The sequence below is a fragment of the Aulostomus chinensis genome, chromosome 3, assembly GCF_037954235.1.
Source record: "Aulostomus chinensis isolate RoL2024-O1b breed Wild chromosome 3, RoL_Achi_v1.0, whole genome shotgun sequence".
NCBI classification, from domain to species: Eukaryota; Metazoa; Chordata; class Actinopteri; order Syngnathiformes; family Aulostomidae; genus Aulostomus; species Aulostomus chinensis.
This window is the reverse complement of record NC_141322.1, coordinates 20303367-20325675: the sequence shown is the minus strand read 5'-3', so window position 1 is coordinate 20325675 and position 22309 is coordinate 20303367. Positions and strand designations below refer to the sequence as shown.

Below are 22309 nucleotides of genomic sequence, written 5' to 3'. Positions count from 1 at the left end.
ATGTGTGTGTGTGTGTATGTGTGTGTGTGTGTCCATGTGAGTGATCGCTGGGTTTAATTTAAGTGGAAAACTCACTGGGTTTATAGGCAGTAACACTGATAGTATAGTGCAAAGTGGACAGAGCTGCTTCCTCCTCATGTCAACTTAAACAGGTGCAAACGCTCAGCAGGATAATATTCAAGACACACAAAAAAAGGACAAAAACATAAATATCAAAAAACATTTATCAGTATAAAAAGTAATAAGGTTAATCATTTAATCAATAGTCTGGCAAAAAAAGGCCTCAGAAAAGTTCTTGGTGGTTGTTTTTTTTGTTGTTGTTGTTTTTTTACAAATCAATTGCCTCTAAGAATGTCCTCAAACGAGCGACTCCATGCTCTCCGCAGGGTCCGACTCGTCCGCAATCACCACCACCCCATTAGTGTCCATGTGCACGGGGCTCAGGCCACACTCGGTGTTAGCGACCAGGCTGAGCATGGCTTTGTAAAGGTACTGGTACTGCTCCTGTGCACAAAACAAACACACCACAGATTAACGGATCATGTAGGAAACGCCATTCAAGACTGTATTAAATCACAGTGACGTGACAGAATTGTCACCGAGGAGCTTTTATTTAGCAAATTTTTAACATGGTTTTTACAGCCACACAAGAATTATAGTAACAATAACTGCTATCTAAACTCACTTTTAAGCATTGAATGTTATAGTTTAAGAGCTAAAACAGTTATGAGGAGATCAGCTGACATGCTAGCAGTCGTGTTTGATTGTTGACGTCTTTCACACTCAAAGAGAAGTGACCAACTTGTGGAAATCAACTTGTCAGTGCTCTCTGGTGGACAAACGCTGTAACTGAGACTCCATTTCTGAATCACACAAACCGACAAAGCTTTGATATTTTTCTATTCATAGTTTTCCTATGTAATGTATTTATGTTGGGATCAAATCGCCTCTGTTATCAGACGCCAACACGATCATCTGCTGGATGATGCATCAACTGTGCGATCACTAGTTAGTGCTGGGTGCAGCTATGTGATCTTACTATATCTGTGAAGACTCCCGGCCTCATGAGGTTGATCATCTTGGCCACCTGATAGATGTCAACGACCGCTTCGTTCTCCACCTGCTGGGAGAGCGTGGTGAGAGCACAGAGCATCCCGGCAGACACCGCTCCATACCTGCGGGGAGACGTCACACATGAGCGCCGCCGCCTCTCTTGTAAACCAGAGCAGAATCGTCGTGTGTACTGTCGAGAGCTTGGGTGTGTTGTCACTGTAACTTCAGACAGTGTTCAACACTTTTGGACCACTGGGGACGTTTTGCTGCCTTCCACTTGTGATATGTTAGACTTTGGACAGTGAACTTTGCCTGTTATGTCCTCTAAATCTCCACAGGACTTTCAGTAGCAGTGTGAGAGCCTTCGCATGCCGCATGGGCTTAGTTGGGACCCACGCAGAACCGAGAACTCCCGATCTCACAAAAGACCACGCTAAGTTATTAATTTCTTGTCCTACCTTAAGTGACGGGAGTATCTTGGATGCGACATGTAATCTCTCCTTGTTGCCATGACAGTCACATGCATGTGCTCTGCTCTGGTGCCGCTTGCTGCGGCGCAGCTAATCCACTTGTTATTCTGTCCGCTTGCCCTCAAAACGGCTGATTTAAACTGTGTTGCATCCAGCATAATAAAGATAACTGACTGTTTGCTCTCTTGAACCGTAACAATTGCTTGTTCATTGCCACGGCTGCTAGCATTAGCATAGCTAATCTGATGCTGTACGTGCTCCCTGAGATGAATTTGACCTCTAACCCTTCCTGGGCGGCAGCGCAGTCTGATCACAGTAATGTTAAGAATGTTGTTAGAGATCCTGGTGTGAGATCCTCAGCGTGTGCTCGCCATTACTGATGTAGTATTACTTCTCTGCGCTGTCAAACGTACTCATCATGAACGATGGTGGGACCGTCGCGGGTCATGGCCTCTTCCTTGATGACCCTGATGAGCTCGAAGGTGCTGCTGAGGGGAGCGTCGGGGTTGGGCCATTTAGGGCACTGAAAATGTCTCACTTCTAGAACATAATCATCCTGGCGCATACATACACACACACACAAACACACGCACACACACACAGGAGACAAGTGTGACTCAAAGCAAATATACATATGCAGAGTACACAGCGGAGAGAGGAGGGTACCTGCGTGGCCTCTAAGATGAAGTCATGGATGATGATCTGCTCCTCGTTGGAGAGACACAGGCGGTCCTTACTGATAAGCGTGACAGTGAAGGCGATGCAGTTCATAGCCTCCTCCCGACTTGGCCAGTAAACAAATTCATCCTCAGCCTAGAGAGACAAGACAAACATGCTTTGTTGCAGCCTTTTGATCTGACGATTATTCTTTGTTCTCTCTTTATTCTGTGTTTGACTGGATTACTGAGACATGAGGGAAAACAGTCACACCATTTTTACCTACCAGGCCCTGGTTGTCTGGCAACATGACAATAATTTGAGCATTATGGTCCCAAATCATCCTCCAGAAGTCTGTGGTGGTGTGTGGCAAAGGATGCTGGGTAATAATGAACTCATTACTCCTGTAGTAACCCTGCAGGTGACAAAGGTGAGCTGTTAGCCTTCCAGATGCTTGCAAAAACCCGCTGAATGTGACGGCTGACACAAGACTGATCATTTTTCTCCAGGACTGACTGTCCAGCCTGTCGGCATCACTCATCACAGAGAGTGCAGGAATAAAGGAGAACATCTATACAGTACCATTATGTAGGACGCATTAATGTAATCTGTTCCTTTCATCCCAGGCAGAGTGGTGAGTCCGACCCTCGCTCGCTCCGCTGTGCAGGAGCAGAGAGAGAGAGAGAGGGGAAAAATATATATTTTAAATCACAAGCCAGGCCTCTATACTGTATCATTCTGGCTGATAATGCACACATTCATTAACAGTCCTTACTGTTGCTATAGCAACAAGTTCCTCCATTTCCCTAGTCAGGGTGCTGAGAATGCACAGAAAGATTAACTTATAGGATTATGGAAATAGATTCTAATTCTGGAATATGACTCAGCTGTAATTATTTACTGACTGGAAACAGGAAAAATGTGGAATTTGACATTTAATACTAAAAAAAGAAAAAGAAATGTGATGGACGTGACTTCTTGTTCGATGATGTCTGTGATGGCACCCAGTCATGTACTCACAGGGAACTACTGAGGAGTTACGGTTCTTCTCCTTGTTACAGTCTTTGTGTGCACTGAAACACTCCACGAAGCGTGTGTTGCACTGAGTCAGCAGCTGGTGAGAACGACACAGAAGAGACAAGGATTATTACCGCGAATTTAGAAAAAATAAAAGTCAGTCATAAATGAATTAAATATATATTTAACCTACAAGATTAACAACTCTCATTTCACATTAATAATGAGCTTGTGCACCTCGGGAAGAAGTGACATCGTGTGGGAGCAATTAGTTTGACAGAGCAGGAGTTTGATGAAACATTCATCAAGCTTTGCATAAAAACAGCAGGGGTGGCACATGCACGCACGCACGCACGCACGCACATTTGATTATAGCAAACATTAGAGATGTCGTCAGCCTGTCCCCACCTGGAACACAGCCACCCTGCGCCTTGCTAACAAGCCAGCAAAGGCAGTTCATCTAACCAGAGTGGACCAGATCAGTTCTGCTCACCCTGAACTGCTTCTCCAGCCGTGTGCGGCCTGTTGAGTTGGGCGTGAGGATGCTGTTGACGTAACTGTGCAGCTGCCAGGCGGGAACCTCCGTCTCTCTGCTTAAGATGGCCTCCATTAGAGCGTCGTGGATGAAAACGTACTGCTCCTACAGGAAGGGTTTATAAAGATCATCAAGTTAAAAGATCTTTATTGCGGCGGCACAATATTTCAAGAAAAGGATAGATATGCAAAGAGTTAAACAATAGCTATGCAATAGTTGAACAACTTTTTCATCTGACATGCAATCAAACTGAAACCTTAAAGGAACACTAATGTCCAGAGGCGGGAAATTGCCTTTGCTGTTTTCCGAGAAAATTGTTCCTGGCTCTGGAATGCTGGAACGCTTCTGGGAAAGGCTGCATGTGTGACTGAGGCTCCAAATGACATCACAGAAAAAACCTCTGACGGGAAGGAGGAATTTAAATCCAGTTTCATTAAAAAAAAAAAAAAAAAAAAAAAATTCAGTTTCAAAAGACATAAAAATACTCTAAACTGTGTTGAAGCTGGATCTTTTCTTACATAAATCTGTGGATAGTCTCACTCACTCCTCTAATTCTTAATCAGTGTGTGTTTAACACGTCTGAAGAAAAGCCAAAGTTGGATTCAGTGTGCGAAGCAGCTGAGTGTGACCTTTTCTTGAGCATTAACTATTTAAGTGAATCGTTTTCATAACTCCTTATTCAATTTCAACCCAGACTGACCTTTTTAATCTGAAGAGAAGGAAGACATTTTCCTCATGCTAAGTAACACTTAACGTCTCACCTCTGTCTGGACCAGGTAGTTACGCTGTGTGCGGATATGTTTGAGGAAGTCCAGGATGCTGACTGTGCTTTTGTTCTTGATTTGTTGCAGCATGCTGTCGATGACGATATACGTTCCTGTGCGCCCGACCCCCGCGCTGAAGGAGCAGAGGACAGAGCAACATGAGAATCCATAGAGGGCGCCATAAACCAAGTAGAAAAGGATTCATTTAACCCAGGAGTACTGCTGTACACCTTCTTCTTTACCTGCAGTGCACCAGGACAGGACCCATGTCTGTGGTACGGGCCGCTGATGAGCGGTTGATGAAGGTGAGGACAGGAAGGGTGTACTCTGGTACTCCCATGTCAGGCCACTGGGTGTAGTGGTACTGGATCACAATGCGCTCATTCAGTTTCCCTTTGGGATTCCCCTTCTGACCCTAAATTGTAATAGCAGACAAGCGAGGAGGCAATGGAGACACCCCTCTTAGTGTGCGTGGAGCCAAGTATCAGGAAAGCTATACTTAAAGTAGATGAACCACAAAAACTAGCTGCGACATTAATAGGGTTCCTTATCTGTAACTGAGGTGACAAAACAAGTTTGGATCGAAGAGGGTTGGGACTCACTCATGTAATGGTCAAATGCACAAACTTGATCGTACACACAAAAGGACTTTTTTTTTTTTAGCCCTAAAATTAGTTACACAGACAGGAAGCAAAGCCTGACGGCCTTTACGCTCTTTGCTCCCACCAACTATTGTGTTCCTCTTGAAGTGTCAGGAAAAAGGAGTCATAAATATGTCATTAGGCTTCACTTCCTGCCTGTAAGACTAAAATCAGGGCTCCGATATTCTTACGGGGCAAAAGGGAACATTATATGAAGGAGGCTGCAAGCTGATATTAACTGAGTGAGAGGCGCAAGAGAGTCAACAAACAGTCCAAGTGAGATCGGAGTTTACTGCACCACAAGAATGACTTTGACTCACCTTTTTAACTTTAGTGTTCCTTATAAGGAAACGCCGCAGGGTGTAGCAGGCGTGCACTTTGGTGCTTTTCAGCGTCACAACAATGTTTCCATACTGCTCGCTGTTCTCTGTCGGCCAGTACTGGTCACATTTCCTCTGAAGGACACACAAGACACAAGATATTTGAGCGCATCTGAAATACAATAACACAGCTAATGACTTTGAAATGAACCTACTCTTCCTTTCTCCACCAGGTTGGTGATCATAACGATGATTCCAGTGTTCTGCTCCCACACCATCCTCCAGAAATCCTCAAAGGTGGACTTGAGAGGACCCTGAGCAGCGATGTACGCCCGAGGCTGGTTGTATCCCTGCAGGTGGTGGAGGGATTCATGACTTATATGAGCAGATACAATCAGCAAAAAGCAATATGAAATCGACCTTTTCAGATGGGAAAAATAAACATTTCTACAATATGAATGCTTTTAAAATTGATATCCCGTTTACACTGAATCGAGTTCAAGAAACGTAAGATTATACTTTTTATAAATGTCTGACATTGAACTTCATTCAACAGCATCTTTTCCCAACATACTCTCACAGTCTTTCAAACAAAAAGACCAAACTTGAAGCATATTATGAACTCACATCCACGTAGTTGGCGTTGATGTAATCCGAGTGTTTGGCATCTTTCCCCGCCAGAGCTCGTAATTTCACCCTGCTGTGGTCATCTGGGGAATCAGCGGCATATTGTGTGTGAATTATCAAAAAAATGAAAACGGGTTATGAAAACATAATTGGATTCCAGAGCAGCAGAAACCATAACCAGATTTTACAGCTGACTCACAGGCCACAATATTGATGTATCTGTTCTTGTGCTTGTTGTCAGGATGATTGGAATGTTCCGCGGTGATTTTCAGGTCTGCTGTGGAACGTTGAACCTCCTGGAGAGACAAGAACAACAGAGACAGATTTTATTATAGACAGAGAAGATGTAAGTGATGTCGTCTCTCTATGGAACAAGGATGTTACATTTACTTAAACTACATGTTTCTATTAAATAGCTAAAGCATCTAAGATATAATGCCGTCCTATATTATTGCTCCCTAAACTTGCCCTCCTGCTTCAACTTCAGCTCTCAGTAAGACTGACCTCTTTCCTCTCCACCGCCAATTTCCAACGCAGCTTAATCCTGCTGTGTTTCTAAATTATGACTTCTGCACTTAAGCTCCACATCAAATGACCTCAATTAGAAGGAGCCCGTCTCTTGCCTTTCTTCCTAACCTGGTAATGGTGTGACAGATTCTCTCCTAATTAACCTCCGTCTATCTTGATCTCTCTCTCTCTCTAACATCTGTTCAGAAATTAGCTACCATGAGCAGAATCTCACGCATTAAAAAAAAACAACAAAAAAAAAAACCTTGTTCAGACTCTAGAGAGGGAACATGAACTGTGCCGAGCTGTCCTCTAGTTCCTGCTTAAATCTAGAGAAGCAGCAGCTCTGTTTCAGCGTCTTCTGCAGGTTCGTACACAGCCGTCATGTTTGGGGTGAAACTCTCTTTCTCTCTCTGTCTCTCTCAACAACCAGGACAAGAGAGTCTAGTTCATCTGTGAGAGTACAAGAAGCTAAGCACGTAATTTTTACACGGATCTGTGTTTTTGTTTTTTTTGCACAAAATCAACAGCCGTTATTGAAGCTGCCGATGGGGAAGTGTCAAGAATCTAATGAGATCGGTATTAACGACTCCGTAGAGTGTGTACAGTTGGTGCACTGATAGAGAAAAAGAGAGAAGTCACGCAACAACAGTGTGTTCTTTCCTCCATGTCACAAACCGGCTGACGCCTCCTAATGTAGGTTAGCTCCGGAGCAAATGGTCGACAACGTTTCAGTCAAGTAGTTTTGCAAATGTACCTCAAACTCCTCTGAAAAACCTTGGAGGTTGTTCTTGTAGAGCTCCATGATGTGTTTAACAAACTGCTTCACGGGTATGGCCTCCATGTCATCTGTAGGAGACGAACAGGACACTTAGCAGAGCATGAGAGTGTGTGTGTGTGTGTGTGTGTGTGTGTGTGTTTAGGTGCAGTCTTGCACTACCAATGCATACATTTTGCAAATCAGTTTTATTTATCGCTTTTTTGGCAGCTGCAGCAGATACAATCCCGATGTCAAACTGCTCAATTTACTACTTTGGGGTTTTTTTGTGATAAAAACACACACAAAAAAAGATCTGATTCATTTGAATCAAATCAGCACCAATCAAATCACACGAGGCGTCTTTGTCACCAATCACAGGGGGCCACTCGTGGTGAGGGGACCCAGCTGTCACCTGACACACCACCACAGCTGCTGGCCGCCTGTAAGGCTCTTGTCTCAGAGGTTACGCCGTAAAGGTGAATTCTAGTTTCTATCCATTCGTATCTTCTCCGGTGAGAATCGGGAAATGTATCCGTGTAAGTTCATGCGAAAAACTGTAGGAACAATTTTCCAAGACAGAAAATAGAACTACAAAATAGATTTATTTTTATGGTTTTGTGCAGCAGCCGCATTCTGCATCAGTCTAAAACATTTCTGATAAATGTCTCCAGATTTCCACAAAGAGACGACTGAGGTCTAATAAAAGTAATTGTCAGTTCGTTTCTTGAACATTTGCAACTTAAATCAAGTGCATGTTTGCTTATTCTCATACAGACACACACACACACACACACACTCACACCCCAGCTGTGAGAAAATTGCAGTAGTTTTTACCAGAATAAAAGATGGAAATAGAAGGAGAAAAAAAAGAAGAGAATGAATAAAAGCAGTGTGGATGCAGACAATACTGACATCAGCTGTGCGTTTTAACTTCGCCATCGCAGTCTTCAAATGTCACAGAGCTTTTAAAAGACTGTAAAAGTGAAGTCTGAAATCAACTAACTACTGCTGCTGCTGCTAGGAATATTACAGATGCTGAAAAAGCAACACAGACTCACACACAGCTCAATTACAGAATAATTTCACATGTATGTGACACACAACCACTGCAGAAATCAAGGTAATGGAGTAAATAGCGAATGGTGATTTGTACATCTTCAGAGGCGAATCATTTAAAAGGCTTTAATTCTTTGTTGGGGAGAAAAGTCTGATGACAGTCAACCACTTGAGTATTTTTCTCACACAAGAAGAGTTAAGAACCCGGTTTACCTGGTATGGGGATGAATGGGATGTTCTCATTGGCCACCACCCGTGGAGAGTTGCTCTCCTCCACGTAGAAGTGAGCAGTCTGGAAAAACCTCCTACAGGAGCACAAGAGGAGAAGTGAGATGACATCCCACCCAACACTAGCACCCGCCACTGTTCAGTCCATCAGGGAGTCATTATCCTATTGTTGTCAGATCCGGTCCGTCAACGTGAGAGTCTAAAATGTAGAGTAGAATGACTCAAAACAACTGATACCACCCCACCCCACCCCCACACACACACACACACACACAGCTGATTGCACACTGATAAAGACGTTGTTAGTGATTCGCTCCTGGAAACAACATTCAAGCGGGACAACAGGGATCAGGTAGAACTGTCAGATTAAGCTTTCACTCAAAGCAGAGGCACCTAACCCACACACAGACTACCTCAGAGTCCCACCTTGCTTTTTACAACAAAAATCACTGAAAGGTGCATTTTCTGGAGGAATGTGTGAGATTCCTGGTACACAGATACATAAAAAGTTGAAAAGGTGAAAGGAGACACTAGTCATGGTTAAAACAGCCAACTTCCTAAGAGTTGTTTTTTGTCCTAAGATTTCCCAGCAGCCCCGCAAACATCCGCTGCAGCTCAACACACTAAGAGTGCTGCACAAAAAAAGTCTCAAACGTTATATATTCGTCCAAAAAGGGAAAAAAAAGTATTAATATGTTATCAAAAAAAGAATGCTCTTTAATTGCCTGAAATCCTGAGAGAGTTACGTGAGGAGGACCAACAAATGCAATCTATATCCTATATCTATAGATGACGATAGGAGAACCCCCCCGCGCCAGTCCCATGTCTGAGCCTACCTGTACTTGATGCAGAGAAGGGAGCAGATGTTAGTCATTCTTTCAGGGAGATGGAACAAAAAGAAAGGCTGAACTGAATGTAAAAAGGTATAGAAAGAGAGAGAGTGAGAGTGATGAAGAGAGAGAGAGGGGAGGGTAACAAATCTAATGGGGAGGAGAGCCCTGGCGCCCCCCACCGCCCACCCCCGCTGCCCCTGCCCCCGGTTTGCATCACAGTCTCCTAATCTCAATCACCTTCTCGGTAGATGCAGATGTGATGAAGCTAACTAACCAGCTGAGTCGACGCCTCCTCCTCCTCGATTCTCTCTCAGGGGTTTCAGATGAATACTTTGCTTTTTTTTGGGGGGGGGGGGGGGGATAGAGGCCTGAATGAAGCGTGCTTTCTGAATGGATGTCAGTTGTAAATCTGCAGCAGAGAGGCACAGCGGCGCTGAGTCACTAACGCTGGATGGGATTTGTTCGTGGTTCAACATCTGGGAGTTTTCAGAAAATACCTCAAGCCTCAGAGGCTTCCAGATGTGTGCTGCACATTCAGCAATTAATTCCAATGTAGTTAGACTTGTGACTTAAACAAGTTCAAATTAAGAAAAACTAAAACCCGCCTAATTTTTTTTTAAGTATTAATGGAATAGATTGCAGGATTAGGTTAATGATGACATCTCGCTTGCTTTAATAGCTGCACCGACAACAAGCATGAGACGTAAGGGGAGTGTGAATGGTTTGATTTCATCTTTCATCACAGGCTCCTCCCCGAGGGGAAGCAGGCATTGTCTGTGAACTGTCTGAGATGTCACAACAACAGCTGTGAAGGATTTTTTTTTTGCTCTAATCTCAAAGCCTCTGGTCTTCTTTCAGAAACTCCTCCACTGCCTGAAACGGCTGCAGTCATCCCGGGTTCGGCTTTCTGCTACTCAAACACCTTCACCAAAAACAGACTTCACATTTTAATCACTTGTATTACACCACAATACACCACACACAAAAATAAACAGTAAAACTACATCTAACACATTCCTAATATCTCTAATCACGATCCTACATACACGACTCAGCTGACCCTTCCTTCACAGGAGTAAATATGCGTGGGGGCCAGCTGAGGTAACGACCCGTGGTGCTATTTGTAACTCATTAACCATTTCACATGTGCCAGTGGCTTGGCCTGTGTAATTACTGGAACTCCAATAGCGTGGCTGGAAATGAGCCCAGCAGATGAAGACACAGCTGGGACCCCTGCCGGCACTGCAGGCCCCTTTAAGTGTCTCCTGGCCCAGGTCTAGGAGGGGGAGGGGCCTGATGGAGAACATGCAGGTCCAGGAAGGTAAGACAGTGGATTTACGACCACAGTTTGAGTCTGATAGCGTGTGTGTAAATTTGAAAACAAAAGAAGAGGGATTTAAACCAGACAGGGCAGACTGGAAAATCCAGACATGCAGAGGTGTGTGTGTTTGTGTGTGTGTGTGTCACTTAACCCAAAAGAGTATTAGCATATTAATGGAGGACTTCCGCACGGATGTGAGAGTTCAAGGATTCCCTTATTAATTTTCTGTGTGTAATAATAGCACTCGCTGCAATAACATTTTATCGTTCAAACAATAAGATGTCCTGTATGGATTGAGATATTTGATGGTTCCTCACCTCCAGTAGACCATAACAATCAGCAGCATGATGAGGCACAGCAGAGTGAGAGCCGACACCACAACCAACGGGACGATCCACACCATCCTGCCCATCCCCGGGTGAGGCATCCGGGTCACGTTGGACAAGACAGTCCTGTCTAGATCAAAAATATGTACAAACAAATCTGTAATACTATTCAAATCATCTTTCTCTATTTATTTCTTCCTCTCTCTTTGAAGCTAAATCTTTCAAGTACCCTTAAAGGAATTCCTGGAGGCACAGGCCCTCTGGCAGGCGGCTTACTTCTGCCTTCAGGCTCTGCGATGTAGTGACACAAAAGCCTGCAGCTTTGCCTTTGACTGAGATGGTAACCAGCATCACTGCTATCGCCCTAAATCAACTTATTTGTTATGTAAAATAGTCTTCCACAATCGTCTGGAGTGTTTACATTTTTCTGATAGGGAACAAAGTCTTGCTTCTCTCGATGGCTGAAGACAAGAGAAATATTACTGACAATTATGGATTTGTCTGGGGGGGACTGAGGGTAAGAAGGGCCAGTTATGGTATCATGTTCTTTTCAAGGGTTAAAAATAATAACTTTTGATTCAATCACAAATAAAACTGATGAGAAAACAGAGATGTGGTTTAATACCACAGTGTTCTGTGCACCTGATTGCAGGTTAAGAGCCCTTCAGGTACAGGGCTCCTTACCAGTATGGACAGAGAACGGCCAGATATTCTTCCCATTGCTGCTCATCTTTGGGGACAGTGTGGAGCTCTGGGGAATCTGCATCTCTGCGCTGTCATTGTGAGGCTGGCGGGTGGGGACTGCAGCTGTGGGTTCCCCCTCTACGTTGAGCAGGTGGTCGTCAGCCGTGCTGGCCGGCGCGGTCGAGACGCTGACTGTGGGCTTCTCTTTGGCAGTGGATGCAGGGGTGGGGATTAAAGGCTCTTTGGCAACGGTGCGGCTTGTTTGTGTTTCTTCATTCTCAGGCGCTGTCTTGTTCTTCCTTTTCTTCTCTTCATCTCCCTCCTCCTGTTCTCTCTCTGTCTCGCCTTCGTCTTCCTCCTCCTCGCCCTCACGCGCAGCCTGGTTCTCCTCGGATGGATTGTCGGTCTCGAAGCCCTGTGGTGCTGCTTGTTCCGTGCTGGTCTTTGCTGTTGGAACTGAAGGATGTGTGGGATTCTGAGAGGTTTGTGGAACTTGTGTGGGCCAAACAGAACTCGGTAAAGAAGAGATGACCCCTCCGCTAACACCCAAGCCCGCCAGCAAGGTGCTTGTCACCACAGACGCCACTGTGGCCTGGCTGCCACTGGAGGAGGGACCAGTTCCTGTTGCCATGGAGACAATAGAGAAGTGGATGCCAGAGGAGGTCCATGTGGAGGAACCGGAGCTTATTGGAGCCATGTCTGCAGAGGATACTGGAGATATTGTGGGCTGAGAGAGGCAGAGAACACGGTTAGCTAAAAGAACCATACTGTATGTCACTCTGACATGCAAGAAAAGTCCAGTGCCACTGGCTGGTCTACTCACCATCCCCGTCTTCACTATACGGGATCCTTCAAATATTCTTGTTGTATTTGCTAAGACACAGAACACAAAAATAGAAATGTAATGTTCTGGACTTTCAGGGATTTGTTCTGTAAAAGTTCTAAAACGTCAGGACCAGTTACCTCTGAACAGCAGGGTTTGGCTGAAGTCACTACGCAGGTCATGCTGACACACAGCCTGGACTCTGAAAAGGTACAAGTTGTCTGGAGACACATTAGCGATGACTGCTTTCTGCAAGAGAAAAACACACACACACACACTTTAGGACTATTTTCATACATTTCTCAAATAATATTTATGGGGGATAAATTGGAAGTTAATTCATATTGTTAACATTGACAACAAGCAGCTCTGTTTGTACAGATCAATGAATCTAAATCTAAAAATCTAGTCACCTGTCTAAATCAGTGTTGCGCAGTTTGAGGGTGGCTATACACAGATGCGGGGCTGTATTGGTAAAAGTTAAGACATCTCCACACATACAGATTGGGAAGGAGAAAACAATATCAGTTTCATCCTGTCAGGGCTGATAAAAATGAATCCTCTCTTCAAATGTCTGCACTCGTCAAATCAGTCCACTTTAAGGGATCATCATGTCTCTTGTCAAGACCAAACAGAACAGGAGGGCTGTCGTCGTCTCTGCTGGAAGACTCTGGGAGCACCGCGGTCAGATCAATAACTGCTGCTGAAGAACAGACGAGGCAGGTTTCTGACATGAAATCTTAAATAAATGACAGAAATGTCACAGAGAGAAAGTGATAGTAATAATAATCGGAGCAATGATAATTCTAGTATTACTGAGTATTCAATCAACCTGTTTAATCATAGTTGTTAAATAACAGAACAAGTTCCTAAGTTAAATATTCTTCCAAGACTTGCTCTGAATATTTGTCTCAAACCGGATTTTTTTTCTCCAAGCAATATTTAACTTCTAATCAAATCTTCGAATGAAATCTCTTACTTTCTCTCTTTATCCAGACGCTATGAATATGTAAATATCGTTCATTTCAAAAGTTGAACAGTCAATTCTCACTATACACAAAATAGAGGCTTCATGTTGTTGCAGGTGAGGCTGGTTTAACACAATACATGCAAATGTTGAACATTTCCCTTATATTCCAACTCTTCTTTCCAATTAAGCAGTATTAGACACATGATGCACCCATGAACTGGTCGGTAAGAACGTATAACCAGGGTGTAGGGCTGGGAACAATTATTGATATTGATTCCTGATTAAATATCAGTCTGAATTTCACTTCTTTTATTATGTCCTGAGTGTAGAAATACTGTTGGTAAAATAAATGACATTCTACCACCTCCAGGGTCTCACACACATGAATGACAGTGCTGTTGTTCAGGCTAGTTAGGTAACAGACTACAAAAAAAGAGAGTGAGCCCAGGTGAGTTTTCAAAGACACTCTCCATGTATCAGTTCGACCTGTCAGTGTCAGTGTCAGGCTTATGTTTCTATTCTGACACAGGCGGGTGTCAGGGGAGTGTCTGGGCACTGATATCACCCAAACAGTTACATGCAGAGTTCATCACAACCTGTCACCTTCCGTACACACACTGACTGATTCTGTTAGTAACATCTGAGGCGCAGCACGCAAAACAATCACGCTGTTTTTGAAACGCATCCATTTCCTTTCCACCTCAGGTCTGGTGTGATACCAACTCACCATGCTCTGATCTCCCGTCTCGGTGAAAGTCTTTTCATCGGCGACGTCACGTTTCACCCAGCTGTAGGAGACCATGTAACTGGTGATGGGTGGGTGGTAGATGGTCAGAGGGCGTTCCCAGCTCACCGTCAGGGCTGTCTGGTTCAGCGGCTGGATTTTCATGCTCACTGGGGCACTGCTGCATACTGGCGGAGAATAACAGGAAAAATGAGAGGAAAATCTAAAAGGCTGGAGGAGTATTTGTTCATGTATTGTTGAAAGTGGGAGTACAAAAAGTAGGCTGACTTATAACGAGATGGTACTGTATGGTACACAGTAACTCAATAACAAACACTCATACAGGCTTGATGATGGAAGTATAGAATGTCAATCTGGATATTTCAGTCCTTTTCTGTGCAATCACAACAGCAAACAGCCTATTGTAGTGCTCCATATGTCGTACAGATAATCCAGCCACTTCCTGATGATAACATATGCAGGTTCCTGTATGCAACGTGAAACAGGATGCAGGAAGTGGCTGGAGAGAGAGGGAGAGGGAGAGGGAGAGGGAGAGAGAGAGAGAGAGAGAGAGAGAGAGAGAGAGTGAGTGAGAGCATGTAAGGCAGCCTCCAGGTGGCAGTGTAGGCTGGAGATCTTGTCTGTGTGAGAAAACCACAATCTGGACATTTCCTCTCAGCACATCAGGGCAACAGCAATCTGGAAATCATGTCAACTAATTACGGACACACAGGATATAACTGCCAAATTGAAACTGACACCGTCATTTGCACAGTCGAGCTATGGTGTAAATTATGCACTATATGTGAAGTGGAAGAAAATCAGACAGTGGATATGATGGGGGCAAAAACAAGAGAAAGAAGATTCTTAGGTGTTGATGAGGTGTGACAGTGTGTGAAATACATTAGAACCCACTGAATGTTGGCTGTCAACCTCAGTAACTCAATAACAGTGAGTTCATCGGGGCTGTAGACATCATCATCAACTGTAATGACAGACTCCTCCACTCTCCTCAAGTTACAAATCAGGAATAGCAGAGTACTGCAAGACAAAGCTGCTGCCATTCTCCTTTGTTCACAATAACTGGGGCAACATTTTTTCTTTTTTTTTTTTTTATGAGTGAAGGTCAACACGCATGACAATTAAATACAACACAATTCAGCTGAAGCCACTGAAGGAATTGATTCAGTCAGCTGAACATTTATTCAGCCGGTATGAAAACAAATGAGTCATTTTTTTTTGTCATGCACAAATGCCAAACATTCCTTGGTCTTAGCTTCTGGAAAATGTGATGGGCATTTTCAGTATTTTCTGACATTTCAGGTCCAAGATAATAATCAGCAGACTGCCTGATAATGAGAGTAATCTTTTTGTTGAGGCGTTATCGCTAATAAACAGCTACATTTTGTGGTTTGCATCCACAGCGTGATAGAACAGTTCTTGTTTTTACATGAGCAAATTGTACATCAGACAAAACTTTAATAACCACCGCACTAAATATATCAGCTTTTTTTTTTTTTTTTTTACAAGACAAACAATCTATCCGCACCACTCAAAGTTGTGCACCTCAAACTGCTTTCATGGCTTTAAAAGGTGGATTGATGGGAAATGCAGCCAAGGTGTGGCCCTGGCTCTCAACATTTACAAGCAAAGCCATCATTTATTGTGCACAGATAAATATCCCCCATACACAACCTTGACAGATGTCACCCCTGAAGATAAGATGGAAATTGTTTACTCCCAGCACCTCTCATTAAGAATGGATTCTTGTATTTTATTGCAGAGAAATAGGAATGTAGGAGACACAAAAGGAAAATGAGCCAGAGGGCGGGGAAGAGGGGAAGGGAAAAAAAAAAAAATGAAGACACTGGTCCACATCCATTCTGCCTGCTGACATAATGCCACAAAAGCAATTTCACAACTTAATTTGTACGGGTCTATTTTAGCTGTGCCACATATTAATGATGATTGCTGATCGGCCTCGTTAGGGAGTTTCAACTTCATCACAAGCATTCCCAATCAATTTTCCACGCCAGACACCAACAACACCACTTTAAGGAGCAGCAGCCTTTCTCATTAGTCTCCATGGTCCTCTACTCTTCTGTTTCACTAGAAACTATTAATATTTTTCTTATTTTCCATCATACGTTAAATGTAACAATGCCAGGTGTTCATTTTAATATGACGTAAATGTTTTTAAAGGTAATCCTGGTGAGCTCTGGTTTTTTTTTAATGACATCAGCTCTTCTTCACTCTTTACACAATCATCCTGGATGCTGCCCCTCTGCAGTCTTCCAGATGCTGGCCAATCAGAAGAAAATGGACTCTGAGGGTGGAGACAGGCACTGGACCTGCTTGTTTCACGATGAATTGAGGCACAACCGTAAAATATAAATGTCTATAATAAAAATATAGAGCTGGAAATGACCGTAATCGGGCCAATTTAAAGCAAGCCCTGCAAGATGCACACATAAAAGAGAAAGGTAATGCACTCAAGCGCTGCATGAGCCCTGAGCTTGTTATTAACTAGCTCTTTTATACAACGATGAGTTGAAATGCACTCTGCCATTAACCCTTAAAGCACCAAAAAATGACAAAGGCTAGTCTTCATTCCATCTGCTGACCCAGTGATTTGAGCTGGACTCTCTCAATGGATCTACATGCTGATCCACTTGGTGGATTTCTCAAATTTATTCTTGGGGCTCATTTATCTATTCTCTTTTATTTATTTATTTATTTTTAGGCAGGAGGAAAATTGCATTTCAAAAATAGAGTAGAACATTTGGTTTTTGAAATATTGTTGCTTAATTTTTAATATGATGGACATGTCAGGATTTAATGGGCTTGAAAAACAACCTCCAGGACCGTTTCAGATGGCAGGATGGAACATTTACTGCACGTTATTATGAAGCTCTAATTGTAGATCCATGTACCGTATTTACCGGACTATAGAGCGCATTGGAATATAAGCCACACCTACTAAATTTTGAAAGTTTTTTTTTTTTTTTTTACATACGTTAGCCGCACCAGACTACAAGCCGCAGATATATATGTTGTGAAATTAGATATTTACACAGAAAGATTTCATAAATGTTTATTTACATTCCTTCATATTTTCCAAACAATGCCTGTAACACGGCAGGAAAACAGCTGATCAAAACAGAACAGAAAAGTCATGAATGTTTTTATTCATCCTCCTCCTGCACTGAGTGCACTGAAACCACTGAGGTCGTCTTCTTCAGTGTTGGAGTTGAAGAGCCTCACAACTTCTCCGTCACACACCTTTTCAGTCACCCTGTCGGTGTCGCTCTCAATGTCACTTTCATCTCGAGGCAAAGTTACTGCTGAAGTTGTGCTGTTCTCTTCACGTAGTAGTCCAGCCTTTCAAAACCTGTTGGTGATCGTGGATTCTTTCACACTGCTCCACGCTGTGAAAAATATTTTACGTTCGCGTGTTTCGTGCTGCATTTTGCGTTGAGCGCGGCAAAAACTAGCGTCTTCTTCTATGCATTGACCTCTTGCGTCTGTCTTGTTTTTGCACTTCCTGCGCCCCCGATGGAGCGAACGATGGCTCATTGTATAAGCCGCAGGGTTCAAAGCGTGGGAAAAAAGTAGCAGCTTATAGTCCGGTAAATACAGTAAGAAAAAAAAACAGCTGGGTGAGATTTGGATATTTTTTGGATCTTGTGTGCAATTTGCTAATCTTCGGTACACACTTGGCCTACATGCGTTTGCGTAAGTACTAATCCAAAATTAATACGACCATGCTCTTGGAGATTACAGCAAATTCCTACTAGTCTACTGAGTTATTTAGGCTAAATTAATGACATAGTAGATGCATTTACAGTGGCTCCTGCAGTTTTGCCGTATTCAGAAGATGCAGCTTACCTCTTGAGGCCTCGGTGGTATGAGTACTGCCCAGAGTCTCAGTCAAATCTTTCTGCCATGCGTCTTTCACAGCCGACTTAAAGACTTTTCTATCATCAAGGTCCTGCAGAGGACGGAAGTTGTTCCTCAGATACTCCACAGACTTGACATGGTCCTGTTGCTCTGTTGTTAAGATGGAATAAAAGGCCTCCAGCTGCATGGAGAGAAACAGGAAAGAGCTAAAAAAAAATGGTTCTTTCTTCTGTGTGTGTGTGTGTGTGTGTGTGTGTGTGTGTGTGTGTTGAAAGCATCATGCATTTTGTAGCCCCTTGCCAGGAGCTGACAACTAGAGCCCAGCATTGCAGAAGACATTCACACCAGCAGGCACAGACCTCAATCATCATCCTGGCTACCTACCCAGTTGTAACTTCTCAATGGGGGGAAATTTGTGACCATTGATTGCTATGAATGATCTCCTGCCTCGTGCAGTAATGACTATACAACGCAGATACTGTGGAATCAATGTGTCCTATGCATGCTTGCAGAAATGAATTACAGGTTCATAAAAGACTATCCGTGAGTGTCACAAACATTGTAACCGTGGTCAATACCCCTGCAGCAAGAAAAAAAGAAAAAAAATCAGAACGAAATTCCACTGAGCACTGCACATTTCTGCAACACAGAAGACTCAGGAGGATATTCAGCTCCTGGGGAATTGAGATAGTACGTACATTATAAAAGATGCAGATAAAAGATGGTGATAAGCGGAAGGTACAAGTAAAGGATTTAGCATGTATTATCTCATAAAATCACAAAGCGTATAGCTAAGTGTTGTTAAATGCTCTAATTGTTGCAAAGCATGTTCAAAAAAATGAATGCTCCAATTAATGAGCGACTTTTATCATGTGAACATGCAGTTAGGAACAGCATTATTCTATTCAAGAGCCTATAGCCGCCATCTCTAGCCAACAGGATAATATATATGTATAAGAGCTATCTCACAAAGGCCAGTAATCCCCCCCCCCCCCACCTGCTTAATCATCCACTATAGGCAGTTATGGGAGAGGCTATACGCAGCAGACGTGAGGAGGAAGAAAGAAGAGAGGTGTGTGAGAGGAAACGTGCCTTATGTTTCAACTCAACCGTGTGTGTGTGTGTGTGTGTGTGTGTGTGTGTGTGTGTGTGTGTGTGCGTGTGGATGTTCATGGACTAACCTGTGAGTAGGACAGGTACACAGGTCTGGAGAAGATGATCCACTCCACCACGTTGCTGCAGGGCGGCGTGGTCAGAGAGCCGGTGTATCGGTAATAAGTGTCCACTGATGAAGGCAGAAGATCCCTCAGGATGAACGACCTGAGGTTGGTCTCTTTTTCTGCATACAACAGGAGTTCAAAACTTATTAGTACACAGAACCCTTTTCAACCCCCCCCCCCCCCAAAAAAAGCATAAAAAGAAATACATTATCTTTTACTTTTTAATACTTTGCAAGAAAAAACCCCCTCCATATCGAGTGTTGAATTTATGCCAACTTTTACAAGGTAATTTCATTTCACTCTCCCTGTGGCGTTATAACTGCTTTCCTGAAACACCCCCTCCCCCCCAACTTGTGGAATAATGGTGGCAGCGTTTAAAAACCTTTCTGCTTGTTATCACTCGCACCAGATCTGTGTAGTCAGATGGGCTGAGAGAGGAGCAAAAAAAAAAGGGGGGGGGGGGGATCAGATAAAACGGTCAGCTCTGACAGCTGATCTGAAGCTGGGTGGTAGCCTGGTTCGGTTCCATGTAACAACAACTGGGCCACAGGAGGATTAAAGAGAGATCCAAATGATTACTGGATCAGTTGTATCTGATCAGAACCTGGCAAGGTCGTGTGAACCGCACAACAAACAGGAAGCAGTGAGTGAGACAAAGCGTGACCCCCTTTATCTCCCTCTGTGATGTGGGTTGATCCCCCCCCCCAATTATGATGTGAACATCCAAACAAAGCCAAGTTTATGTCCAATCTCTCACTGCCCATGACCTTATCTTAACAGGGGTTTGGGGCTGGGTTTGCATTTGATATGACCACAGACCCCCCCCCCCCTAGTTAGGAGTCAAATTCAGTGTTCACGGCTTCTTTTTTTTCCCTCCCCCTCCTCAGCCGGCGTACGTGCCCTATCGCTCTTGGGCTGCTCAGATGCTGATGGATGGATGACTGTGGGATAACGAGCAAAAGGAAAACCAACCACCCTAACAGGGAAGGAGGCGAGGAGTGTTCAGCAGCCAGCAGGAAGAGTGCCCAAAAACACCACACCCACACTTGCCCTCTTTTGGCTGGGAGAGGAGAAAATACTGCGGTGTAAAACACGAACATCTGTGGAGCCGTACGAGCAGCTCTGAGGCAGAGCCGGAGCGTGGCGGTGATTTGAGCTACAGTACATGCTGACAGCAGCATACTGACGGGATCACAAATACTAGGCTAACAAGGATAATATTTACATTTTTTTATCGTCTTAGTTCAGCATGTAAACATCTGATAATCAGCACTAAACACATATTACAGCTGGGTCTGATTATTATTATGTAATACACGTGTGTAAACCGGCATATTGGACAGATGACAAGTGATGGTGGTAGATGAAGAGTTACAAGGGGCACTTTATTCTTAGGGAGAGTGATAGAAGGCTGATTTTGCCATTTCAAAAGTTCAATCCCTTTTCAGATTAAGAAGGTTTATTCAACCCCCCCCCCCCCCCCCCCGAGAAAAAAAAAGGCAATCCAGTTTATAAGAAACAGAACATTGGAGCTGTGGAATGAAAACCACAAGTGAAACAGTCACCGGCTGATAAGCCAATCAGGAAGCCAAGTTTTCCACTGCTGTTACGTCAGTGGAATTTTAAAGAAGGACTTTGCTGCTGGGTAGATTGCTTTAGCTCGTCTTACTGTAAGCAGTAAAAAGTTGCAGAAAATTTCAGACTGGTGTTACGAACTTACAACCACTAGAATGTAGTGGACCCCACTCCCACACTATCACACTCCATCTCTGCTCAGACGCCTGTGTCATCCGGAGGGCTACAGCTGACAGACTATTTTGATTTCAGAGCAGGGAGGAGATCAAGCTGAGTGTTGAATGTGGCACGCACAATCACACACGCACAATCTGTAGCTCAAACAAAAGCACGAGTAGCTTACTAATAACACAGCAACTTACCAAAAAAGGTTAATGAAGGTTAAAAATATGTTGTAGTGATGTCTGTATAATCATATCGCTGATGGATAGTCACCCATCTATTTCTTTTTTTTACCTTATGTCATATTCTAGTTATAATAGGTGGAGGCGTGCATAAGTATGTATGTTAGCTGGGGTTGCTAACATGAGCTAGCCTCCTGTGGTTGACTCTGTTAATTGTATTCATGCGCTGATTGATGTGTGAATTACTGCCGGCTGTGCATCAAAGATACCTTGAAGGGTGTGGTTGCAATGTTTCTTTGCAATTTTTTAGGAATTCCTCATTGTTATCATTACAGTTATGATTTTTGTGATCACTTTGTAGTTACCATAATCCCTGCTTTTTATGATCTTTGTTATGACATAGCCTTTGTACTGTATGTGTTCTGGGTGGACCCAAGGCAGAGCAGCTGTTATCCATGGCTGATGGGGATCCTAGCAAAGTAGGTTCTGCTGGCTGGAAGCAGGTCGCTCAGGGTGCAGGACTCAGTCAATCACATCAGGAGATTTTATAACATCCAAACTCAAGTTGTGTACATATTTCACAAAACAAAGTGACTCATTTTCTGATTCCGAGGCACACTCATCTGCACCTATGGAGAAACTCTGGTAAGATTTTTCCCTTTTGTTCAGTTTTTCTTGTTATATTCAGGGGTGTTAACAATTTTTTTTTTCTTTAAAGGCTCAACACAAAAAACATAACCTCACCTAGAAAAGACTCAATGATGGCTAGAACAAGTCTTTATGAAATCAGCCTGGGTACATAGCAATTACGCCATGCTTCAGTATACACACACACGCGCACACACACACACACACACACACACACACACACACACACACACACTCATCTCTTAGTGTATATCATCCATTTACATGTCCTTGACAGTTCACAATTATACTTGCATGAGGACAATC

The 22309-nt window shown here is 43.5% G+C and overlaps 1 protein-coding gene across 1 annotated transcript in view; it reads right to left on the bottom strand.

The window, feature by feature from the left end:
- Window positions 1–302: 302 nt before the first annotated feature.
- ca16b (carbonic anhydrase XVI b) overlaps window positions 303–22309 on the bottom strand; it is an 88557-nt gene continuing 66550 nt past the window's right edge. Inside the window, exons 7-29 of the mRNA XM_086199445.1 lie at window positions 19398–19555; window positions 18205–18397; window positions 14320–14504; window positions 12763–12871; window positions 12623–12672; window positions 11800–12526; window positions 11107–11245; window positions 8621–8712; window positions 7349–7440; window positions 6284–6380; window positions 6085–6167; window positions 5673–5807; window positions 5458–5592; window positions 4739–4911; window positions 4494–4629; window positions 3691–3837; window positions 3201–3294; window positions 2763–2839; window positions 2467–2595; window positions 2190–2336; window positions 1937–2079; window positions 1040–1175; window positions 303–504 (exon numbers count right to left, since the gene is read on the bottom strand). Coding sequence (XP_086055571.1) covers window positions 358–504; window positions 1040–1175; window positions 1937–2079; window positions 2190–2336; window positions 2467–2595; window positions 2763–2839; window positions 3201–3294; window positions 3691–3837; window positions 4494–4629; window positions 4739–4911; window positions 5458–5592; window positions 5673–5807; window positions 6085–6167; window positions 6284–6380; window positions 7349–7440; window positions 8621–8712; window positions 11107–11245; window positions 11800–12526; window positions 12623–12672; window positions 12763–12871; window positions 14320–14504; window positions 18205–18397; window positions 19398–19555 — 3524 coding nt within the window. The 3' untranslated portion in view covers window positions 303–357. The remainder of the gene's footprint in view (window positions 505–1039; window positions 1176–1936; window positions 2080–2189; window positions 2337–2466; window positions 2596–2762; window positions 2840–3200; window positions 3295–3690; window positions 3838–4493; window positions 4630–4738; window positions 4912–5457; window positions 5593–5672; window positions 5808–6084; window positions 6168–6283; window positions 6381–7348; window positions 7441–8620; window positions 8713–11106; window positions 11246–11799; window positions 12527–12622; window positions 12673–12762; window positions 12872–14319; window positions 14505–18204; window positions 18398–19397; window positions 19556–22309) is intronic.